The sequence below is a fragment of the Cynocephalus volans genome, chromosome 8, assembly GCF_027409185.1.
Source record: "Cynocephalus volans isolate mCynVol1 chromosome 8, mCynVol1.pri, whole genome shotgun sequence".
NCBI classification, from domain to species: domain Eukaryota; kingdom Metazoa; phylum Chordata; class Mammalia; order Dermoptera; family Cynocephalidae; genus Cynocephalus; species Cynocephalus volans.
Window position 1 is genome coordinate 119,334,945 of NC_084467.1, and position 23,370 is coordinate 119,358,314.

At 40.2% G+C, this 23,370-nt stretch overlaps 1 protein-coding gene across 6 annotated transcripts; it reads left to right on the forward strand.

The window, feature by feature from the left end:
• The first annotated feature begins 17,367 nt into the window (after positions 1-17,367).
• LOC134384612 (Fc receptor-like A) lies at positions 17,368-23,221 on the forward strand. 6 transcript variants are annotated; one of them, XM_063106251.1, is made up of 5 exons: positions 17,368-17,473; positions 20,550-20,702; positions 21,008-21,274; positions 21,749-22,033; positions 22,926-23,221. In XM_063106251.1, exons 1-5 carry the CDS (start codon positions 17,395-17,397, stop codon positions 23,219-23,221), a joined length of 1,080 nt encoding a protein of 359 aa, XP_062962321.1. In that variant the 5' UTR covers positions 17,368-17,394. The 6 variants fall into 6 exon arrangements, with proteins under 6 accessions (XP_062962321.1, XP_062962318.1, XP_062962316.1 ...); XM_063106248.1 differs by lacking the exon at positions 21,749-22,033 and having other exon boundaries at positions 17,395-17,473; XM_063106246.1 differs by lacking the exon at positions 21,008-21,274 and having other exon boundaries at positions 17,395-17,473.
• The last annotated feature ends 149 nt before the right edge of the window (positions 23,222-23,370 follow it).

Consider the following 23,370-nt stretch of genomic DNA (forward strand, 5'->3'; position numbering starts at 1 on the left):
CAAAATAACTCTACTTGCACTCTCAACACGTGTGAGCAGGTGCGCTGATTGCATCCCTGATCCTGGGGGACAGCACACACCCTGAGCTGGGCCAATCAGGTACCGTTTCCCTGCGACTTAACTTCAGCAGAGTGACACTAAGACTTAAGGCATGTGAAGTTCATTCATCCCAGCAGCACTGCTCAGATAAGAGTGATTTTCTACATCCCTGAATCTGACCTGTTTCTTGTGGTTTCTGAGGTCCTTACACTTTCCTTTCTCTTCTATCAGCTACTTTATGTTCTTTCAAGTCTTCCCTTTAAAATGTGGTATATTTACACAGTGGAATACTACTCTGCCATAAAAAACAATGAAATGCTGCATGAACTTAGAGAAAATTAGGTTACGTGAAATATGTCAGGCATAGAAAGAGTATGTCCTCACTCATAGGTGGATGCTAAAAGAAAACCCAAATAAATAAAAAAGAAAGATACAACAATCACAATAATACATTGAACTTTCAAAAGGAGAAAATAGAACTGAGGTTACTAGAGGTGGGAAAGGGGGAGAGGGAGAGGATAAGGGAGGAAAGGGTAAAGGGCGGTGAAAATTGATTACATTGTATAATATTGAATATATTGCAAGCAGGTATTGATATTCAACTCTGTAACCCACAGATATGTACAATCAACTATATCTTATTTAAATAAATAAATAAATATAAATAAAATCATATTTCAAAAAGGTAAAAAAAAAATTCCCTTTTTTTTGTAAAGTGGTGTGAAATATGAGTTGGTTTACAGCTTGGCTGGAAAAGCTCTGTCTCCATCTCTGGGAGACTCCTGATTGTCTGCGTTTTACTCTTAGCCAAGAAAAACTAAACTTGTCACCCTTAACAGTGGGATTTATGATGGGCTATTTAAAGTCCAAAACTGGACTGGTGATCCCCTGGGTTTGTTTCTTTACTGATAGTTTTTCAATGAGCCTAAACAGTCAGATAGCTGGGCTTGATTAAGTGGCCAGAGGGGCATAAAAACCCCTCTGGGAACTTCTGCTTTGAGCTATCCTGCCGCAGCCAAGATTCCTTGCATGGATCTTGGTGGTTCAATCCAGGCACAAAGCACAAATAATGTCTATTGACAGTAAGTTTGCATGTGGAATCTCTCAGACTCCCAATGATTGCCTGCACTCTCTTTCTCTTGCCACACCTTTAAATAAAAGCTTTAAGTGAGTATGTTCTGTGGAGTGTGTTGAGTTCTTCCAAATATCCTCTTCAGAAAGACTTTCCCTGACCACTCTTTCCCCCTATTACTCTGCTTTTATTTCCTCTATGATATCTATTATCATATGTAATTGCTTAAATATTTACATATATACTAAAATGTAAGCTCAATGCAGGCAGGAAGTTTGAATTATTCACTGGTGTATTTCAGGGACTAAAACAATGCTATCAATATTTGTTGAATGAATTAATAAATGAAACTTTGTAGTTTCTGGGTTTTGACATGCATAGGAAGGCCTTCTTCACTGTAAGAGTTCAAAAAGGTGTTATTATTAACTTTCCTTGAAATCTTATCATTTATCTAGACCTCTTAAACACTTTGAAAATATTAGATCTTTAACATATCTGGAACTTATGTTTTGATTTAGTGTATGGTAAAAACCTAATTTTTTCCATATGAAAGTCAACTGTCCCAATACCATTTATTGAATAGTTCAATTATTTAAAATGCTACCTTTTAAGTCCCATATATAGGTCTATTTTTAGCCTCTGTTCTGTTACGTTGTTCTATTTGTCTATTTCTGCATCAATACCATATTTTTGTTTATTGAAATTTTATAGTATACTTTGATATGTAGAAAGTTAAGTTTTATCTCATTGCTTTGTTTTAAGATTTTGGGGAATATTACTTTTCTTCCAGATATACTTTAGAATTCCATAATACCAGTAAGATATTGGTAGAGCTGCATTGCATTTGTAGATTATTTCTGTAAGCTTTGACATCTGTATCATATTGAGGCTTCTCAAGTTATAGATCTTCATTCATTTAGATTTGATAAAATTCTCTAATGATTTGATATGGACTTTGTACCTTTTCTGCAGTAGATCTTTGACAAACCTTTTTTTCCTGTCATTGGTCTGGTTGGGATTTTCCATCTCTTTTGGAGTCAATTTTGCAAACTTTTACTTTCCTAGTAAATCATCCATTTTATTGGTATGCAGAGGTATACCACATTTTTTCTTTTGGTTTTTTTTTTTTTTTTGGTAATAATTTATGGTTTGTACTTACATGCCCCCCCACCCAACCCCCCATTCCTAGCTTTTTGGGGTTTTCTTTATCAGTTATTTCAGCTGGAAATAACAGGAAGTCACGATTCAAACTGGCTTAAACAATAAGGAAATGTATTATCTCATATAACAAAAAGTCCAGAGATAAAGTGTCTCTAGTACATCAGAACTGTGGGTTCACTTTTCTGCTATTTTCTGGGCATGGCCCTTGGGCCAGCAACAAGCTGATTATAGCAGCATACCCAGATATCTAGAGAAAGAGACTAACTACCTTTTTTATGTGTCTCTTTCTTGAGAGTTGGAAAACTTTCTCAGAAACCCTCCAGCAATCTTTGATCATACAGTATTGGTCAGGACTGGGTCACATGCTCATTCCTAAATCAATAACGAGACAGGCGACTGAGATTACCATAATTTACTTAGCTTAATTGCGTCGAGGAGGAATGATGGTTGGAATGTGAACCACGTTGACCACTAAATCTCTGTTCACACTAATCAGACTTGCCAAAGGTTTGTCTGTTTTATCAGCCTTATCACAGTTTTTGATTTATTAAGAACTTTGCTTTTTGTTTGTTTTCTAACTTATTATTTCTTCTGTTTTATTTAGTATTACTGTATTATTGATTTATTTCTAAACTTCTTGTTTTTAAACAAATTCACAGAAGGCTATATAGCTCTTCCTCTACTGCTCTTTGGCTACATCCATTAGATTTTGATATGTTCTCCTGTCATTGTTGTTTCTAAACAATCTATAACTTTAGTTTTATTTCTTCTCAACCCAAAGTTTATTTAGAAGAGTGTTTTGTTGTGTTTGTTTACTTTGAAGGGGAACGAACAATTTTTTCTATATTCTGCTTTTACTGTACAGTGGTTAATAAATGTGGTCTGTATGATTTTTCTCTGTGTGAGTATCTTTAACAGTATATGTGATGACAATGCTTTCTTTCATTTTAAAATAATTTTTTATTTTCTTTTATAGCAACACAACACAATTTGAGTTGTAGGATAGAATACATGGCATGCAACAAGACATAGCTGTTTCTTGCCCTTTCCCTCCTATTCCCTCAGCCCTGCTCCCCAGAGGCAACCGTTTTCAATTCTCTTAACTGTATCTTTGCTAATTCACCTCCATATTTCCAAATAATACAATATGCGGCTATTTCTTCACTTTTCAAGATTAGATATTACCCATTTGATTTCCTACTGTAGAATATGAGGACTATTCTTCTTGCACCATGATTACTCAGTTCCCACTTTCCCTACCAAGTGCTGGAGTATAGAGCTCTACCACATTTGTATGACTCCTGCTCATTACTGCGACAAATAGTGCTGATTACATTTCCTTTCTTGAACAATCCTTTTTTCCTTCTAGAGATAAATGCTTCACTTTTGTCATTTGTTTAGTTTTGTGTCTGTTCGCTTTTACCAAGATTTTAAAAAACGTTCTAAAGCAGCATAATACTATTTTCCGTGTGGTTGAATTCATCAACACAAGTTTCTCTGTTTCTTTTTTCTTTTTTTCATCAGCAAGGTGTCCCTCTTTCTCTGACAGTAATTTGGCTCTTTGATCGCTAGGCCCATGCACAGCTGTTGTCCTAGGCCTTCCCTTCATCTGTCTTTTTATTAAACCTCCTGTTTCCTAAACCTTATGTCTTCCTATTTCTTGGTTGGCTTCCTTGCTTGGCTGGACCACATTTGCTGGGGACGTCCTGAGAAAGGGGGTCTGGGGGATACAGTGGGTGCCACTGCTGCCCCACCTCATATTCACTCAACTCACCTGAATTCACCTGCAGTGCTGGCTGGTCTGATTTCTCCTGAGAACTAAACTACCACAGGGGAAAATTAGCCACTTGGAAACAGTCACCCTGGGTAGGAGAAAGGCCTTAAGAGTCTAACTTCTCCTTATACAGAGCTTACAATTATTTTCTGATTTTCAAAATCATTCCTTATCCACATCTTTTGATGGACACGATTCCTCCAATTCTTGAACATTTCCTGAGATCTTCCAAAAAAATTAGCTTGCTTCTCATTAGCATTCTTCTCTTTCGGGAAATAAACCTAATTCCTTATAACCCAATTTTCTGTAACAACATGACCAAGACTTATGGTCATCGCAAAGTTATTGCTTAGATATTAGACAAAATATTGTTGTTAAATGGTTGAGTAATAAAGAGACATCTTTATATCTCTGTTCAACCTTATCAGACTTGTCAAAGGTCTACTGTGTTGGTCTTTTCACAGAATTAGCTTTTGATTTTTTGATCAAGTCTTCTCTTTGTTTGCTTTCTGTCTCGTACATTATAATCTCTTCTATTTTTGTAATACTTTTTAGTCTTGAGTTATATTCCCCTTTCTTATTTCTAATACTTTTGCATTTTTAATACCAAGGAATGTGTGTAGATTTAAATGATTTAAAGTCATTTAAGACATTTGTTTTGCCATACTCCTGTATCCACTGGAATTAAATGTTCCTTAACTTCTCCATTTTTGCTGAAAAGTACAATTTCAACAGAGCAATTAAATATGCAAGTATTTATACTAACAAGATTACTTAAGATTTTTCATCAAAAATCTTGTAACATACGTTTCTATAACTATGGTTAGCCAAATAAGTTAAACCCTTCAATTTACGATTTCCACATATCCAATGAGAGTCCACGTTTTTAATAGATTGTGCTTTTGGTGTCAAGTCTAAGAACTTTTTGCCTAGACCTAGACCCCAAAGAATGTTCTTCTGTATTTTTCTAAAAGTTTTATAGTTTTACATTTTCCATTTAAGTCCATGGTCCATTTTGAGTTCATTTTTTATGATGTGTGAAACTTGAGGTCCTTTTTTTTTTTTTTTTTTCTTATGGCTGACCAATTACTCCAACAATCATTTGTTGGAAAAGCTGTATTTCCTTATTGAATTGCTCTTTCATCTTTGTCAAAATTAGTTAGGCATGTTTGTGTGGGTCTGTATCTGGTTCTCTATTCTGTTCCATTAATCTATGTGTCTGTCACTCTGCCAATATTATGCAATCTTGATTATTGCAGGTACATTGTTAGTCTTGATACCGGTTAGACTTTATCATTCTTTTTCAAAATTGTTTTAGCTCTTCCAGACAAAAGAGGAGGAGGAGTTGGGCAAGGAAGAGGTGGAGGAGGTGGGGAGGAGGAGGAGAAGGAGGAGAAGTTGAGCGGGACAGGGATTGAGCCATGATGTAGCTGGAGTTCTAGGCAGCAGGGAAAGTCATGTGAAGAAGGAGCAAGAACTGGACGAGGAGGCCATCAGAAGGCTCGAGACCATCGGAAAGCTCCCGGCCTTCAACAACCTGCAGGAGGCTCTGCTGGAGAACATGATCCAGAACGTCCTGGTGGAGGCAAGCCGTGGGTTGGTAGTGCTCACCTCGTGGCCACGCATCATCGCCCTGCCACCGCTTAGGATAACCAGGATTCTGACCCTGGAACTGGTGCTGTGACGCAGCAAGCAGATGTACCCTGACTGGTGGTGCCACCTCCTACTGACTCTTTGCAGATGCCGATGCCCAGCCCCTCCAACATGCCAACCTAGGTTCCACCTGGCCCCCTTTCCATCACCCTGCCAGTAAAGTATCTAACCTTTCTTCTAAAAACAACAACAACAACAACAAATTGTCTTGGCTATTCCAGTTTCTTTGTCTTTCCATAAACATTTTAGTCTATATCTATAAAAAGTCCTGCTATGAGTTTGATAGGAATTATATTAAACCTGTATATAAATTTGGGCAGAATTGACTACTATGCTGAGTTTTCCAATCCATAAACATGTTATGTCTCTCCATTTATTTAGATATTTTAAAAATTTATTTAATCAGTGTTATGTAGTTTTTGTCATATAAGACCTGTACATGTTTTGTTTGATTTATACCTATGTATTTCATTTTCTTTTTAGTGATTATAAATGGTATTGTTTTTAATTTCAAAGTCCATGTGTTCATTGCTAGTATAAGAAATACAATTGATTTTTGTATGTTTCTCTTGTATGCTGCAACCTTGCTGGGTACTCACTTCTTAGTTCTAGGAATTTTCAAAATAAATTCTTGGGATTTTCTGTGTAGACAATCATGTCATGTGCAAATAGGGTATTTTCATTTCTTTTCTTTTCTTTCCTTACTGAACTAGCAAGAACTTCCAGCAATATGTTGAATAAGAATGCTGAGAGCAGACATCTCTGCCTTGTTTCTGATTTTAGGAGAAAAGCTTGCAGTCTTTCATGTTAAGTATGGCGTTAGCAGAAAGTCTTTGTAGATGCTGTTTATCAATTTGAGGAAGTTCCTGATTATCCCCCTCTTCACTTTTTATCATGAGTGGGTGTTAATTTTGTTGAATAGGTTTTTTTTTTGCATTGATTGACATTATCATGTGATTTTTCTTCTTTAGTTTGTTAGTATGGTGGATTTTACATTGATTGATTTTTAAATATTGAGCCAACCTTGCATTCTAGGAATAAACCCCACTTGGTCATGGTTTAAAATTCCTTTTATATGTTACTAATTCTATTTGCTAATATTTTATCAAGGACTTTTGCATTTATTCATGGGAAATATTAGTATGTAGTTTTCTTTTGTGTGTGTGTGTGTGTGTGTGTGTGTGTGTGTGTGTGTGTAAATCTGTATTTGTCTTTGGCCCAGGATATGGTCTATATTGGTATATGTTCCATGGGCACTGGAAAAGAATGTGTATTCTTTGCCTGGCTTTGGTATCAGGGTAAACTACTTTCCTAAAATTAATTGAGATGTGTTCCCTCCTCTTATGTATTCTTAAAGAGATTGCATAGAATTGGTGTTAATTCTTCTTTAAATGTTTGGTAGAATTCTCCAGTAAGAATTTAGGCTTGAGATTTCTTTGGGGGGAGTTTTAAAGTTATAAATTCAATTTCCTTTATAATTAAAGAGCTATTTAATGACCTATTTCATCTGGTGAATTTTAGTAGTTTGTGCTTTTAGAAGAATTAGTCCATTTCATCTAAGTTGTCAAATTTGTGTGTATAAAATTGGAATATTCCCTTATCCTCCTTTTGATATCTGCAAGTACTATCATGATATCCCCCATTTCATCCAGATATTAGCAACTTGTATCTTCTCTTTCTTTTTTTTTTTTTTTGGTCAGTCTTGCTTGAAGTTTGTCAATTTTATTTATCTTTTCACTAAAGATCAATTTTCTCTACTCTTTTGTTCCTTGATTTTTTTTACTGTTTTTCTGTTTTCAGTTTCATTGTTTTCTGCTCTTATTTTTATTATTGCCTTCCTCCTGCTTGCTTTGGGTTTACTTTGCTCTTCTTTTTCTAGATTCTAGATGGGGGAGCTTAGATTATTGATTTGAGATGTTTCTCTTTTCTAATGTATGTAGTTAGTGCTATAAATTTTCCTCTCCATACTGTCTTAACTGTGACCCACAAACTTTGGTACTCTGTATTTTCATTTTCATCCTGTTTAGTGTATTTTTAATTTTCCCCTGAGAGTTCTCTTTGACCCATGGATTATTTAGAATTATGCTGTTTAGAGATGTTACCATTATCTTCCTGTCATTGATTTCTAGTTTGATTCCCTTATGGTTGGAGAATGTATTCTGCATAATTTCAATTTTTAAAAATTTGCTGAAGGTTGATTTTGGCCCAGGATATGGTCTATCTTGGTATATATTCCATGGGCAATTGAAAGGAATGTATTCTGCTGTTGTTGGGAGGAGTGTTCTATAAATATTGATTATATACTGTTGGATGATGATGTTGTTGAGTTCTTCCATATTCCTGCTGATTTTCTGTCTACTTGTTCTATCAATTGTCAAGAAAGTGGTGTTAAAGCCTCCAACAATAATTGTGGATGTATTAATAATTAACTTCTCCTTTCTGTTCTGTCATTTATGCTTCACATATTCTGCAGCTCTTGTTTAGAGCATATACATTCAGGAAGTCTTTTTGGTGGACTGACCCTTTTATCTTTATATAAAATCCCTCTCTGTCTCTGATAATTATCTCTGCTCTGAAGGCTACTTTATCTGATGCTTCTGTGGGTTGTCATGGGGCCACAGTTTTTTTTCTGTGGTACTCCGGGTGCAGAGCATTTATTGTCTATATGTTTTCAGTCATGTTAGGCTGCCCCTTTCCTGGCCCCTGCCTAGAAAGAGCAGGCTTTTGCTGTTCTTTTTGGTTTGTTTTTCTCTGTACCTTTGGCATTTCTGGGTTGCTAGCTTTTTAGCTCCAGGCGTGGGATATGTGAAGCAAAAAGAAAACCCAGGGAACTCACCACCCTGTTCTTCCTTAGGTCCCAAGGTCTCTGGCTGGTCTGCCTTCTTCTCTTCATTTTTCAGAACCTTCTTATTTTTGTTTCATATATAATGTCCAGGATTTTTCGTGGTACTTACTACTAGGAATAGGGAAAAGTACCTCAACTACACATTCCCAGGAGAAGTCTGGAAACCTCATATTTTTAATTTACATATTTTAACATATTTTCTATTAATACACACAGTTAATCATAGTCTGCCTTTCCCCCCTGAAATTGTTGGGGGAAAAACACCCAGAAGAAACTAAACTAAACTATCAATAGAAGTCTTAAGGTGGAGAAATTATGAATGATTTACTTTTCTTTTATTTCCTTTTTCTTTATTTTCTACATTTCGCACAATTAGCATGTATCATTGTAAATAATATTTGGAAGTGCAATGCTCATGTACCTTATTTTAATATTATTAAGTAAAATCCTATTTGTTTCTATGTCATTTTTACCAGTAAAATTAAGTTCTATAGACCTTTTTTGCTTATGGTGCTAACCAATAAAATTGCAGGTTCTTACCTTAAAAACTAAAGTCTTCATGACTAATGAAAGGATTCTCAGAAAGAGATGTCTCCTCTGCCTTTAATCAACAGAGAGAGCATTATCCTTCGGCATCATAAAGCTGGTTCAAAAATCCAATTTGATAAGGTATTAAACTGATGTCTTTTATAAGAATATTAATCTTGTTTTCTTGGGCAAAATAGAGACTTGTGTGAATATTTGTTACCAAACCGAATGGAGTTTGTTTGGCCAAGTGCAATGGAGAGCCAAACACCGAAGCACCAATCCTTACATCAGAGGAAAAGGTTTACCAGAAGGCAGCCAAGAAAGGAGATAGGAGAAATAAATCTCAAATCTGCCTTTTTGACAGTGAGAAAAAAGGAATATTTATGGGGACATGGTTAGGGATGGTGTGAGGCATGGGGGCTTGTGTTTGGTCAAAGTGTTTGAGGAAGTCTTTTAGTGATCTGTGCAGGCACAAGCCATCTGCATGCCTCTTCATGGGTTACCTGTTCAAAAAATAGTAGAGTTAGCATAATCTGGAGGTGGAGTTTTTGGCCCTCTGACATCAAAAGGTCACCACTGGTCATTTGTGCAGGCTCAGTAGAGAGAACTGGTTGAACTGTGGGCTCAACCAGTTTAGCCTGGTTTGTGCTGGGCCAAGCTGACTCCAATGGTCCTGCAAAACACCTTAGGCAAAAAACTTGTGACTTCTGAGCTAGAGCCTTTGTCTTAAAAGGCTAATAGGAAGAAACAGAGTGAGAGATTAATTCTGGAAATACACTGGAAGAATGAACAACTTAAACAGGGAATAAACTTTAACTGAAAAGTCAGCTGTTACATATTCATAATTGTACCAACTTGTTCTGTTAATATCAATCTATCTTTGGAAGTAAAATTTGACTAAGGAGGCTTTGTAGAACTCCTTTAAAAATTACCATGTCCTGTGACAATTGCCTGCAAAAAAAACCCCCAGAATTCTATTTGGTTATCTTATTTCAAAATTCACTGCCTGGGCAATACTGTTGTAATTGGCATCTCTGTATTACTACACAAATACATACGTGTAAAATTGCTCTATCAAAGTAAAAGTGAATCACTGATGCTTTCACTTTTTCACTTATGTGTATGTTGGGTAAAAGAAGCTGATACTTCTGCTAGATATTCTACTTCAACAAAGAAATTGAGAGCTTTCTTTCAATTAATTAACAAATTGCATTAACCAATCCACGGGAGCTGAGAGCTGAAGGCTGTGTCCTATGCTGGCAGTCTCGAATAAAGCAGCAAAGAGAGAGGAGATAAACCTTCACCTTGGGCCTCAGCAGGAATCTGCCCACCTCTGTGATGCACAGGCTCAGAATAACTCTGTTAAGGAACCATCTTGCTGAATGAATCTGCAGAGCCATCGCAAAGAGAGTAAGAAGAAAAACATACGCGTTTTGTCTGTGGCTCAAGAACCTCAAGCAGTTTCAATTTCCAAAGGAAGGAGCCCAGAGCACTATCCTCCATGAAATATACTTTAATTCTTTTATCTGCTGCCAGCTCAAGGCACTGTCTTCCAGATACATGTATCTTCTTTGTGAAAATGAGGCCCCCCTGGCAGCAGGATGAGTTTGCCATACTTCTTACTCTACACTTTTCTGCAAAGAAAATTCCAGGCCCAAATGGCTTCACTGCTGAATTCTAATGATCATTTAAGGAATAAATAATACCCATTCTATACAAAGTCTTCCAGAAATAGGAGAAAAGAACACTTCCCAATTCAGACGTCCTGGCAAAGACATTACAGGAAACTAAACCTAGGCACCACTGTCCCTTATGAACATAGATGCAAAAAATTTTAACAAAATTTTAGCAAACGAATCCAACAGTATATAAAGAGGATAATACATCTTGACCAACGCAGGGCTGGACCAATTTGAAATCAATGAATGTAATTTACCATATTAACAGATTAATAAAGAAAAGAACACATCATCATTTTAATATGCAGAAAAAACCTATAATAAAATTTGACACCCGTTCATGATGAAAACAAAACATAACAAACAGACAAAACCCCCACAAATTCTCCGTAAACTGGGAATAGAAGGAAACGTCCTTAACTTGATAGAGGGCTTGTACAAAAAACCTACATCTACATCACACTTAGGTGAAAGACTGCACGCTTTCTCCCTTAGAGTGCAGACAGGGCAAAGCAGTCTGCACTCACCGCTCTTATCGAGCAGGATGCTGAAAGCTCTATCCAGCGCAATAAGGCAATAAAAGAAAATTAAAAGCATATGGATCAGAAAGGAAGAAATAAAATTATCCCTATTTGCAGATGACATAGTGGTCTATATAGAAAATCCCAAGTAATCTATTTTTCTTAACTAACAACTGAGTTTAGCAAGGTTACAAAGTCAATATATAAGACTCAATTGTATTTCTGTATAGTAAAAATGAACAATCAGAAATTTATTTTTTTAAATGCTATCTATGTCAAGAATATGAAATACTCAGGAATAAATTTGTCGAAAGACGTGTTACCAGCAACAGGCTCAGCTTGCCCACTCACACTAAACGATTGACTTGAAAGTCCAAAAGGTGCAATAATTGGAAGCTTTATTCAGATAACCAGCAGGTGGGGGATGACCAGGCTAAAATCATCCCGCCTTCTGATGCCTGTTCTGGGATTTATGAAGGGGAAGAGGCAGGAAGGTGAGGTAAGGGTTTTGTCCTACAGGCAAAGGGGGGAGGCTGGTCATAGGATCAGCAGAGGATCTGAGTCAGATGTCAGAGTCCCATGATGGACTGGGTGCTTTGGTGTCATGAAGTCTGCAGTTGACGGACTGGTCAGCTTTAAACGTTATTTCGGGCTTGGAGTCCTTATCTCCCCAAAGATGGCCGTTTTCTGGCTAAGGTCCCTTTCAGACATGCAAGACCTATATACGGAAATCTGCTTAAAAAAAAATTAAGGAAGACAAATAACTTGAGAGATATATTGTTTTCATAGATCAGAAGACTTGGTTTTGTTAAGATGTCAATTCTTTCCAAAGTCCCAGCAGACTTTTTTTAAAAAATTGACATGATGATTCTAAAATTTATTTGGAAGCTCAGAACTACTTAATGGAAATACAAAATTTATATGGAATAGCTTTTGAAATTTTGAAAAAGATCAAAGTTGAAGAGAATCCAGAAATAGAATAAAATATATGAGGGTACTTCAAAAAGCTTGAGGAAAAATGGAATTAAAAGATAATACAAATCTTTCTATGAACGTTTGAAGACTTTCATATATCTAATTGATTTCTGACAAAGATGCCAAGGCAATTCAATGAGAAAAGTATAGTCTTTTCAACAAATGGTGCTGAAACAATTTGTAGCCATATGTAAAAATTAAACCTCAACCCTTAACTTTCACGGTATAAAAATTTTACTTGAAATGGATTATGCATCTAAATGTAAGAGCTAGACCTGTAGAAAACAGCAGAAAAAGTTAGCAACCTTAGATTTGGAAGATGTTTCTTAAATAGGATACAAAAGCATAATCTATAAAAAAAGAAATTGATAAAAATTAAAAATTAGAAATGTTTATTCTTCAAAGGACAATGATAAGAAAATGAAAAGACAAACCACAGATTGAGATAAAATATTTGTAAAAGATGTATCTAACAAAGGACACATATAAATTTAAAAAAGCAAAAACTCTTACAAACTCAGTAATCAAAAAATTTGTTTACATATATATGTATGTGTGTATGTGTACTAGTTCTGATTCTCTGGAGAATCCTGACTAATACAACCAATTTGCAAAACAGTTTGGCATTTTCTGAAAAAGTTAAACACCTAAAAGTACACCTATACCTGTATTATCCAGCCAGTCCACTCCTAGGCACGCAAGATAAATGACAGCCTGGGTCCACAGAGCAAGTGGTACATGAAAGTTCGTAGTAGCTTTATTTGTCGTAGTCACACCAGAAACAACTCAAACGATGGCAATCAACAGGGGACTGAATAAAGAAAGTATGGTATAGCCATACAGTAGAATATTACTCTGCAAAAAAGTGGAAAGAACTCTTGATGGACACAATAGGGATGAATCTGAAAATAATTATACGTAGCGAAAAAAGCCAGACAAAAAGAGCACATACTGTATAATTCTATTTACAAAAAAATTTCAGAAATTGTGATCAAAATGATAGTGACATAAAGCAGATTATTGGTCGCCTAAGGAAGGTGGATAAGGAGGAAAAGGCTATAAAAGTGTGCAAGCAAATTTTCAAGAGTGATTTATCTGTTAACTTGATTGTGGTTATAGTTTCATGCATTTGTCAAAATTTGTCAAACTGTACAATTTCATTACGTGCATTCTGTGTGTGTCATTATGTCTCAGTAAAGTGATCTTAAAAACACATAAAGTGAAAAGACAAGCCACAATTTGAAAAATACTTGCAACACATATAATGGACAAAGAATTTATGTTTATAACGCATGAAGACTTTTATAAGTCAATAAGAAAATTGCACTCATATATGTATCTTAGAGAAACTCTTATACTTGCAAGTTATGTACATGTACAGATACACAACTTTTAATAGCAAAAAGTTGAAAATAACTCACATCTTCACCGCCAGTAAAATAATTTGTGACATAATCACATGATGGAATACATCACAGCAATGAAAATAAGTTAACTGTATCTGCATAGGACATCTGGTTCAATCTCAGAAACATCCTGCTGAGTTGAAGAAAGAAGAAGTCGTCGTCTCAGAACAATAAATACAGTATGATCTCACTTACTAAAAGTTCAAAAAGTGCAAAATTAATACAACTATAAAACAAAAGGCGTGATATACAAATGAGGATGGTGGCTGTTGATGACGGGAGGGAAGACGACGTGATCAGACAGGTACCCACACGGTACTTCAAGGATTAAGGTAATTATTCTGTTTCTTCAACTGTGTGAGGATACAAAAGTGCACAGTGCATTATTATTCTTTATATCTTCACATCTTGTACAAACATTTTTATCTACTCAGTTGAAAATACAGAAAACATAAGAATCAACCCAGTAGTGACAAGCCAGGAACAGCCAAGGAGGGCATCAAAGGCCTAACTGGTCTTGGGAATGGATGAGAGCTCGACATGCCCCAGCTCCCTGGGATTACTCCGAGGTGATCCTGATGGTAGAGCGAACTCGGTGTAACTGAATCTGAGTCTATGTAAACACACAGCAGATCCAACGTTGCCTTTTCCCCAGTGAATCATGGATCTATTCTAAATAGTCCATAGATTGGGCTTCAGGTGAGTAAATTTTCTCAGCAGGTTGGTGACGATTTAAGTTTAAAGAACATGATAGCTTCATCCCAGATCTTCAGTGGCCTTCCTGCTTTCTGTATTGAGAGTGGGGTACTGTGAGGATTAATGCAGATGGTATAGGCGAGCATCTCTGTCCAGGTAAGAATTTATGGCAAGGGCAGTTAAGGAGAAGGGGTGGCATGAGAAGGGAAAGTTTTTGTGATTTGTTTAGAAGCTCCACAGTCCCTGTCTAACCCTGAGGTTCTGTGTTGTATGGAGTTTTAGGGGTGGAGGTCCATGGAAATACATTTCATTTATTTAATAATTGTTAGGGCTGGCTAGACTTTTCTTCCTCTTCTGCAGTTGCTGGGTCTTTCACATCACATCAGCTGCAGGGCTTACTGCCTCACTGCCTTCCCCCACGCCCATATTCAACCACCCTTACATGCCCTGGGGCCAGCTGCACAAAAAAGTATGCCTCTCAGATAATGGAAAATCTATTCTAAATGCTTATTTTAGATTGAGACAGATCCTCTCTTGCCCGTGCTACTGCTGCATCTGCTCTGATCTGTGGTTTTTGCACAGCTGAAGTGTCTTGCTGTCCCTCCCTCTGCCTTCAAGCAGGGCTGCCTTCCCCCATTTCTGATGGCTTGTCTCATTTCCAAATAACTTACTGGAGACCTGCTGGGTGTTATGATGGGAGAGGAGGGAGGAGTGTTGTTGCTTCACCCCCCATGGATTTGTCACCCACTTGCCCTGGGTGATGGAGCTGCAAAAGATTACTCAAAGCCCATCTCTTCTGAGCAGTGAGAAGCCCTGAAGTGGTTAACTTCCCCAGAGCCCTCAAGCGAGAAGCATCCCTTTCATTTGGGAAATTAACCCTGAATTGGGGTTTTCTTCCTGCATTTATTCTTTAGCCCTGGAAGTTACAGCAAGAGATATAGGTAGGGTTACAGTTTAACAATATAGGCTGGTAATTCTCAGTGAAACAAGCCAGATGACATTCCATAAGAAAATTTAAGTGATTCACCAACAAAAGCTTGATCTCAGGAAACATTTCTTCTTATAGCAATTTCTCAGTATCTTTACACATCAATCAGTAACTTGTCTGTCTTTGAGCCAGCAACAACCTTGCTGTGTTAGAATTCTTTACCTTACACCAGACACTTTATAGCCTGAGGAAAATTTCCTGTCCTTTGCAAGGTCAATATTTGAAACTGCAAGGCTTTGGAAAGCCAGGCCCTGTGAAGTACATTTGCTTTATGAATCCTCTACAGAGTGTGGCCACCATGTCTGTGGAAAAACAAAATGTTTTTCTTCTGCTCTCATACCACGATCAACACAGAAGCCTTCTGTGACCAAATATGAGGGAGATTCTCTTCACTGGCAAGCAAGCAATCACTTCTGCAGGGGACACCAGCCAAGTGTCCTCTAATTCAATTCAATTCTGATAACCCTGTACCTGGAGATAGTGTCAGATCACACAGGTTGAGGATCCAGTCCCCAAGACTGAGTCATACTTTCAATGCCAATTGCAAGCCACAGGTTATTTTGCCTGTGCTTCTGACCCACTGACTATAGTTCGGGGTTTCCACAACCCTTCCTTGGGTTTGATTAATTTGCCACAGCAGCTCACAGAACTCAGGGAAAAACTTACTTATGTTTACTGTTTTATTATGAAGGATATTACAAAGGATACAGATGAAGAGATGCATATAGCAAGCAGAGCTTCCAAGCTCTCCCTGGGCACACCACCCTCCACGTGTCCAGCGATCTGGAAGTTCTCCAAACCCTATCCTTTTGCATTTTCATGGAGGCTTCCTTACATAGGCATACTTGACTAAATCACCGGCTACTGGTGGTCAATTTAACCTTCATCCTCTCTCCCCTCCCTGGAGGTAGGGGGTGGGACTGAAAGTCCCAACCCTCTAATCACACTTTGGTCTTTCCTGTGACCAGGCTCCAAACTGAAGCTTCCTAAAGGCAACCAGCCATCAGTCCACTCAGCATACAAAAAAGAAACTTATCACTTTGAAGATTACAAGAGTTTTAGGAGTTTTATGCAGCACATGGGGAGAAGACAAAATACATAGTTCACAATATCACTCTGTGAAAAGAGACATAGGCCCTGCCATTGAGGAGGCCTCCATCAAACAGTAAACAGTCAGAGGGAGTGACAATGGTTCCATGTGGCCACCTGGAGCCGAAGAGAGATGATGAAGCATCCGGATGGCCCCTGTTCCTGAGTCTCCTCGAGTTTCTCAAGCTATCAGGTGCCTCCTGTCTCTAATTTCCTCAGGATCAGTGGCTTGGGCTTTGGCCATGAGCCTGAAACCTGGGCTTACTGCTGGGTCCTCTGGAAATCCATTTTTTTTCCTCTGCTCTTTCCCACTGGACTCTCCCTGCCTCATACTCAGATTTCCACTGAGACTGAACAGCCTTAGTTGTGCTGCAGAAACAGAGAGCTGAGATACAAGTCTAGAGAAATTTGTGTACAAATTTGTGTGGGTTTTGGGTGGTAGAACCTGCCAGGGACTAATTTGATATCTGACTTGGTACCATTACCAATCTTCTACCCCACCTGTCTTGCTACATTCTAGTCAATAGAAATGCATAAGGCTTGGAGCAGGATGGGGCAGGACACTCGATTCCCCAGTGATTTTCTGTATAGCCTTCAAGCAATTTCCCACCTCCTGTCCCCAGTAGCTTCACCACTGAAAGGACGGTTGTTGCACTGACCTTTCCCAGAGTGAACATGAAGGCCAATTGGCTAGCAGGCAATTACATGCTTTGATAGGTCTCTGAGCTCTGCAAGAGAATTCTCGAACAATTGAGAATGCTATCATTTTATCCACAACCTTCATGATGCAGATGATGCCAGAACCAACCTGGCCAAATATGACTGATGAAAGCCAATCACAAAATTGAAAATAGTCCCCAGATGCAAGAAGATGAGGCAGTTAAATTTACTTCCTCTTTTCTAATTTGAGGTTTCGTGTTGAAGAAAATCAGTGTGTTGGGGTTGCAGGAGACCTAAACACAGTCACCATGAAATTGGGCTGTGTCCTCCAGGCTTGGGCCCTCTACCTTTCTCCTGCTCTGCTCTGGGAAACCCAGATGTTACTGGGTAAGTAAAATGTTTGAGTGTGGGTGTGGAAATGGAAATATGACTGACTTGGAAAGGACCTAAAAGAAAGAAACGTGGGCTAACTCTGGCCCTTCAAAGCAGCAGTGTTCAGGTGGGACAGGAAGGATAAGAGAGTTGGGTGTGCAGGATTGAATGGCTCTTTCTGAATATAAAAATCTTCAAGGCTTTTCCATCCTTTAAGTCCTCTGACTGTGATGCCCTCTCTAGCTACAATCTCAACCTTTTCTTTTCTTTTCTGAGACAAGATTCTGAAAGAGCAGTCTATACTTGCTGTCTGCACTTCCTCACTTCTCACTCTCTCTGCCAGGCTTGCAGTCTGGCTTCCCCAGGGTCAGTCTTGCATTGGGCATCATGACCTCTGTATTGACTGGATTATTGTACACTTTGTCTTTTTTATCCTTCAGGACTTCTCTGCTGCATTGGACTCTGTTGGTCACTTGCTCTTTTTTGCATTTTCTACTCCTCTGGTTCCATGGAACCATTTCACCCTTGTGCTACCTGTACTTCTCTTGGTCCCTTGGTAACTTCTCTTCTCTTCCCGTTGAATAGCAGCATTCTCTATATCTCATCCTTGCCGCCCTACTCATCTTTCTTTACACAATCTCTTTCCTGAGCTTATTTGTCTGTGTAATTTTTGCCACTACAACTGTATATTTATGAGTCTCAAATCATATCTCCAATCCTAATGCTTTTGAGCTTCACATTCAAATATTAAACTTCACTCAAGAAATATCTACCTGCGTGTCTCAGGGGTATCTCAGCACAATGAGGCTAGAGCTGAACCCACCTGTCCTCCTGGTTCTCACCTCTTTTAATTCCTCTTCCACTATTTCTGATCTCAGTTAATGGCACCAGCATCCACCCCAACATCCAGGCCAGAAACCCCAGAGACAACCTAGGCGCTTCCCTCTCTGTCATTCTCTTCCTCTGAATAATCATCAAGTCTGGCAAATTTTACCTCCTAAGTTGTTCTTAGAACCAGTCCCTTCCCTGGAACATCACTACTGTTATCCTAGGACAAGCCCTCATTATCTATGGCTTGGGCTAGTCCAATAACTTCCTAACCTTCTTGTCTTAACCTGTGTCCTTGAAATGAATTCTGCACTTTGCAGCCTAAGTAATCTCTAAAATTCAAGTCTGCCAGCCTAAGGTCCTTATCATGGCACACAAGGCCCACCATAACCCAGCACCTATTAAACCTCTTCAGCCTCTACTCTCACCCTCCAAACCTTGCAATTTATGCTCTAAAACATCCCAATCAACTTATATTTACACATTCACTCAGCAGACTCTTACCTGTCTCCACGGCTTTGCTTACACTGCCACCTCCTGATGTGAGCTCTCTTCAGGGCCCTCTCTTCCCCTGCTTCTTACAAACTTCTAGGTATCCCTAAAGACGCAGCTGAGGTGGCATCTTCTCCAGGAAGTTTTCCTTGAACTCTCCTTTCTGCTCCAAAGGCTGACCCTGATACCTCTTTCTTATTATCTTCCGCCTCATGCTGAAATAATCTCTTTATATACCTGTGTCTGCCACTGAACTGAGACCTATTTGTGGGTAGGGACAATGCTTACGTGTTTTTGTTTTGTGCAATGATTGCAGACTTGGAGTCAGATACTCTGGTTTCAAGCCCCTCTTCTATTTACTAGCTCTGTGTCACTTTGGAAAATTCACTTTTTATATCTCTAAATTCGGTTTTTTCTTTTGTAAAATGAAAACAATAATACCTACCACATAAGGCTTATTGAATGAAAGTGTCTGGTAGCCCAACAAGATTTTATTTTTAACAAGGAAAAAAGAACAGAGGCTGAGTCCAGTTGAGTGAAAATGGAGGAACTGAAAAGAAACAGCAGAGTAGTGAAGGGAGCTGAGAGCATCTAAGGAAAGCACCTGGTGACGATATGATGAGAATCAGGGAGGGGCCTCGACAAGGGAAGTTACAAGGTCAAAGAAGAGTATTGGGCCATTGGGACTGGGAGAGACCAGAGGCAAGTGGGACAGGAAATGACGGCGTGAAGAAGAGAGCTTGTGTGGATGGCCATGCTGAGGAGAGAGAGGGATTAAGGGAACAAGGAGCAGTTGCAGGGATGGGAGAAATGGCACTTACCTTGCCTGGATCAATCACAGAGTAAGAGATAGACTGAGGAGATGTGGTGAGAAATCACTCTAAGCTCCAGCACAGAGGCAAAGAACTGTCCCACAGTTACCAGTACAGACCGGAGTTGGGGGTCAGAGACAGAGGGAACGACAGAGAAAGGGCTTTGCCATCGCTAGGGGAAGTTCCAGGGACACAGGACATTAAGGTAGAGATGACAGAAAAGGGGGAGCAAGGAAGGAGGAGAGACACAGCTAGGTAACGAAAGCTCTTTGGTAGATCATATGTTCAAGGCTACAGAGCCAAGTGAATTTTGAAAAAATGAGAATACGCAAGAAAGTCCCCAAGGAAGGTCTGAGGACTGACTTCGACCACGTCTGCACAGTGAAGCACAACGAACACTGGTTTTGGACTCAGACACACCTGACTTTCTTCCTCAATTTCTTATTTTCTTTTTTAACTCTGACTATGTTCATTTACCTTTCTAAGCCTGTTTTTTTTTTTTTTTTAAGATTTATAAAGTAGAGATGAAGTCACATACCCGAAAAGCTTGTGCAGATTTAATAAGCTAATGCATGGGAGTGGTAGCAGTGCCTGGCACAGGTGAGCACTCAATGAACAGTACAATCTGACATCTCCCTTTCCCTCCTGTCCTGTGCCTGCCTGCTCTGGGGTCATTGTGGTCTCTGGCCTCTGGTTTCCTGCACCAGCAGATGGACGTCATACTGGTGAGTTCACCACTCTTTCATTCTCTCCCTTCCCTCTTCCCAAACCACATCCATTCACTGAGAGCTCCTGGACGCTAGTGACCAAAGTCAAAAAAGGTTTTGGTATCTTCCTGTTCTCATTCTAAACACACGGTTTCCCCAGGACAGGGAGGAACCTTGTGGAGGGCGGTTTCCTGTCCTCTTTCTCCAGTTGCAGCATTATCTTCTGTTCTCTCTGGGCCATTCCCTCTTCAGCTGCCAGTTTTGAGACGCTGCATTGTGAAGGACCTGTCATCACTGAGGACAGCAGCTGCCACACTGATGATCATTTGACTGGCCCAAAGGAAGGTGCCTTCCAGCTCAACGGCTACACTTTCAGTGAACCCTTCCATCTGATTGTGTCCTATGGTGAGGTCCTGGGAAGGCTGACCAGTTCCCCAAGCCCCTCCTTTCAACCCCACTCAGCTCCCACTTGGAAGGTTCCCCCAGGAAACTGGCCATGGGATGAGGCCTGTTCTTCTCCATCGTCAGCCCACAGAGGCTGGGGTACCCTCAGTCATAGGCCCTAGAAGAGCTGTTCCACATTCCCAACCAGGCATGAGAGTTACCTGGACCCTCCCTCAAAGGAAGTTTAGGGGAGTCTGTTGTAGGTATCACCCGGGGAGCTCCCAAGGGAGGCAGAGGGTGACACTCAGTTCTTGCTTTGGCCACAGACTGGCTGATTCTACAAGGTCCAGGCAGGCCTGTATTTGAAGGGGACCCACTGGTTCTGCGCTGCCGGGCCTGGCAAGACTGGCCACTGAAACAGGTCACCTTCTACCGAGATGGCTCAGCCCTGGGCCCCCCAGGACCTAACAGGGAATTCTCCATGGCTGTGGTGCAAGAGGCAGACAGCGGGCACTACCACTGCAGTGGCATCTTCAGGAGCCCTGGTCCTGGGAGTCCAGAAACAGCAGCTGCTGTGGCTATCACAGTCCAAGGTGAGAGCTAGAGGCAGCATCACCGTGGCGAGGAGGGTGAGGACAGACAGGGAGCCCAAAATTGTCTTTCTTTGGACTGTAGGTGGCAAGATCATCGAAGGCTTAAGAAGCAAGTTGTGGACAAATGCCCAAGTTGGGTTTCAGGAGGGGTGAGATCTCAGCACTGCCTTTTCAGGTCGTTCAGCCCCACTCAGAGTCCAGCATGTTTCCTACCACCCAGATCAGTGCTCACTGACTGGGCGTCTGGACTACTGTCAGACTGGCCCATCTCTGGATCTTTTCTAGTCCTGTCTACTCGGAGAGAGAGAGAACTTGAAAGGTTCAAATGGAGGGATCTGGATTATGGAGTGGGAGGCTGTTTCCATTCCTGATGGAAACAGTGGAAAGGAAGTGTGACTGGAGTTCTTTGCCTCTCCTGGGTCTACTTGAATGTAGGATGGCTGAGCTCTTCCTTCTTGCCCGTCTTTCCCCCAGAACTGTTTCCAGCCCCTGTCCTCAGAGCTACACCCTCAACTGAGCCCCAAGACGGAGGCCCAGTGACCCTGAGCTGTCACACAAAGCTGCCCCTGCAGAGGTCAGCTGCCCGCCTCCTCTTCTCCTTCTACAAGGATGGAAGGATAGTGCGAAGCAGGGGCCTCTCCTCAGAATTCCAGATTCCCTCAGCTTCAGAAGAGCATTCTGGGTCCTACTGGTGTGATGCCGCCACTGGGGACAACCAAGTTTGGAAACAGAGCCCCCAGCTGGAGATCAGGGTGCAGGGTGAGTTAGTATGTATGTATCTGGTGTGTGTGTGTGTGTGTGTGTGTGTGTGTGTGTGTGTGTGTGTGTGTGTGTGTGTGTGTGTGTAAAGGGGCATAGGATGATTGGGCCCATAGCTGGGGTTCAGTGTCAGCAGGTTAAGAAGGGACACAGAGCATGCAGGAACAATAAGCTGGAGTCCCTGATAATGGAAGAGAGCTCAGATAGAGAACCTCTCTCTCAGACTGTGGTGCATATATCACCAAACCAAGACCTGAGCAGCTCCACACCTGCTGCCCCATAGATCTGAGGGTCCCTATATCATCTCTGGGCATTTATAGGAATATAACATCTACAATGAGGATGAGATAGTTTGGAGTCTATGTTCAATTCTGGGAGCTACTGTTAAGGAGGCTGCACTTGACCTGAAATACACCCAGAGGAGGTGTCCAGGGTGATGAGGGGGCTCAAAATCATGTCATATAAAAAATAATGTAAGGGACTAGAGATGCTCATCCTGAAGAGGAGGTGACTCAGGGGGACAGCAGAGGTGTCCCGAAAAACCTGAAGGCTGGCACAAGGACAAGGAATTATGATAATGCCATTCACAATAAAGAGGTTGACCAAGGACCAGCTACCACATTCATGCTTTAGGGACTTGGATTCTGCCCTGAAAGAGAAGGGACTGGTTAATAGTTATAGCTATCTAATGATGAGGTCTTATCCCTGAATATTCTCAAGCAGAGGTAACCAAGCTTCAGATTAAAATTTAGGTCAGGAAGGACACTAGAATCTGCAAGTCCCTTCTGCCAGGGGGCCACACAGCCAATTTCAGAGAATGAGAAAGATTGACCAGGGAGATGAGGGTGGGTCAGACTTCATTCTTGTGTGTGCCGCCTACCCCATAATCCAGGTCCCTCTGGCTCTGCTGCATCCCCCATCTTGAATCCAGCTCCTCAGAAATCAGCTGCTCCAGAAACTACTCCTACGGAGCCCCCTGGGTCTCTGCCTCCACTGCCCACCCCTTCTTCTGAGGATCCAGGCTTCTCCTCTCCTCTGCAAACGCCAGACCCCCAACTGCATTTCCAGATGGGCATTCTTCTCAAACATATTCAGGATGTGAGAGTTCTCCTTGGTCATCTAGTCATGGAGCTGAGGGACTTGTCTGGCCACCTGAAGCCTAGAACTACCAAGGCCAAACAAAAGTAAACTCTTCACCCATGATATTGTTCAACCACCCCCAATAAATCCAACTCTTCCTATTCTTTCTCTTCCTGTCCTACACATATGCATAAATAGTTTTAAAAGTCATCCTAATGTTTCGTTAGAATAATGGAGATAGCTGAGTTATAAATAAA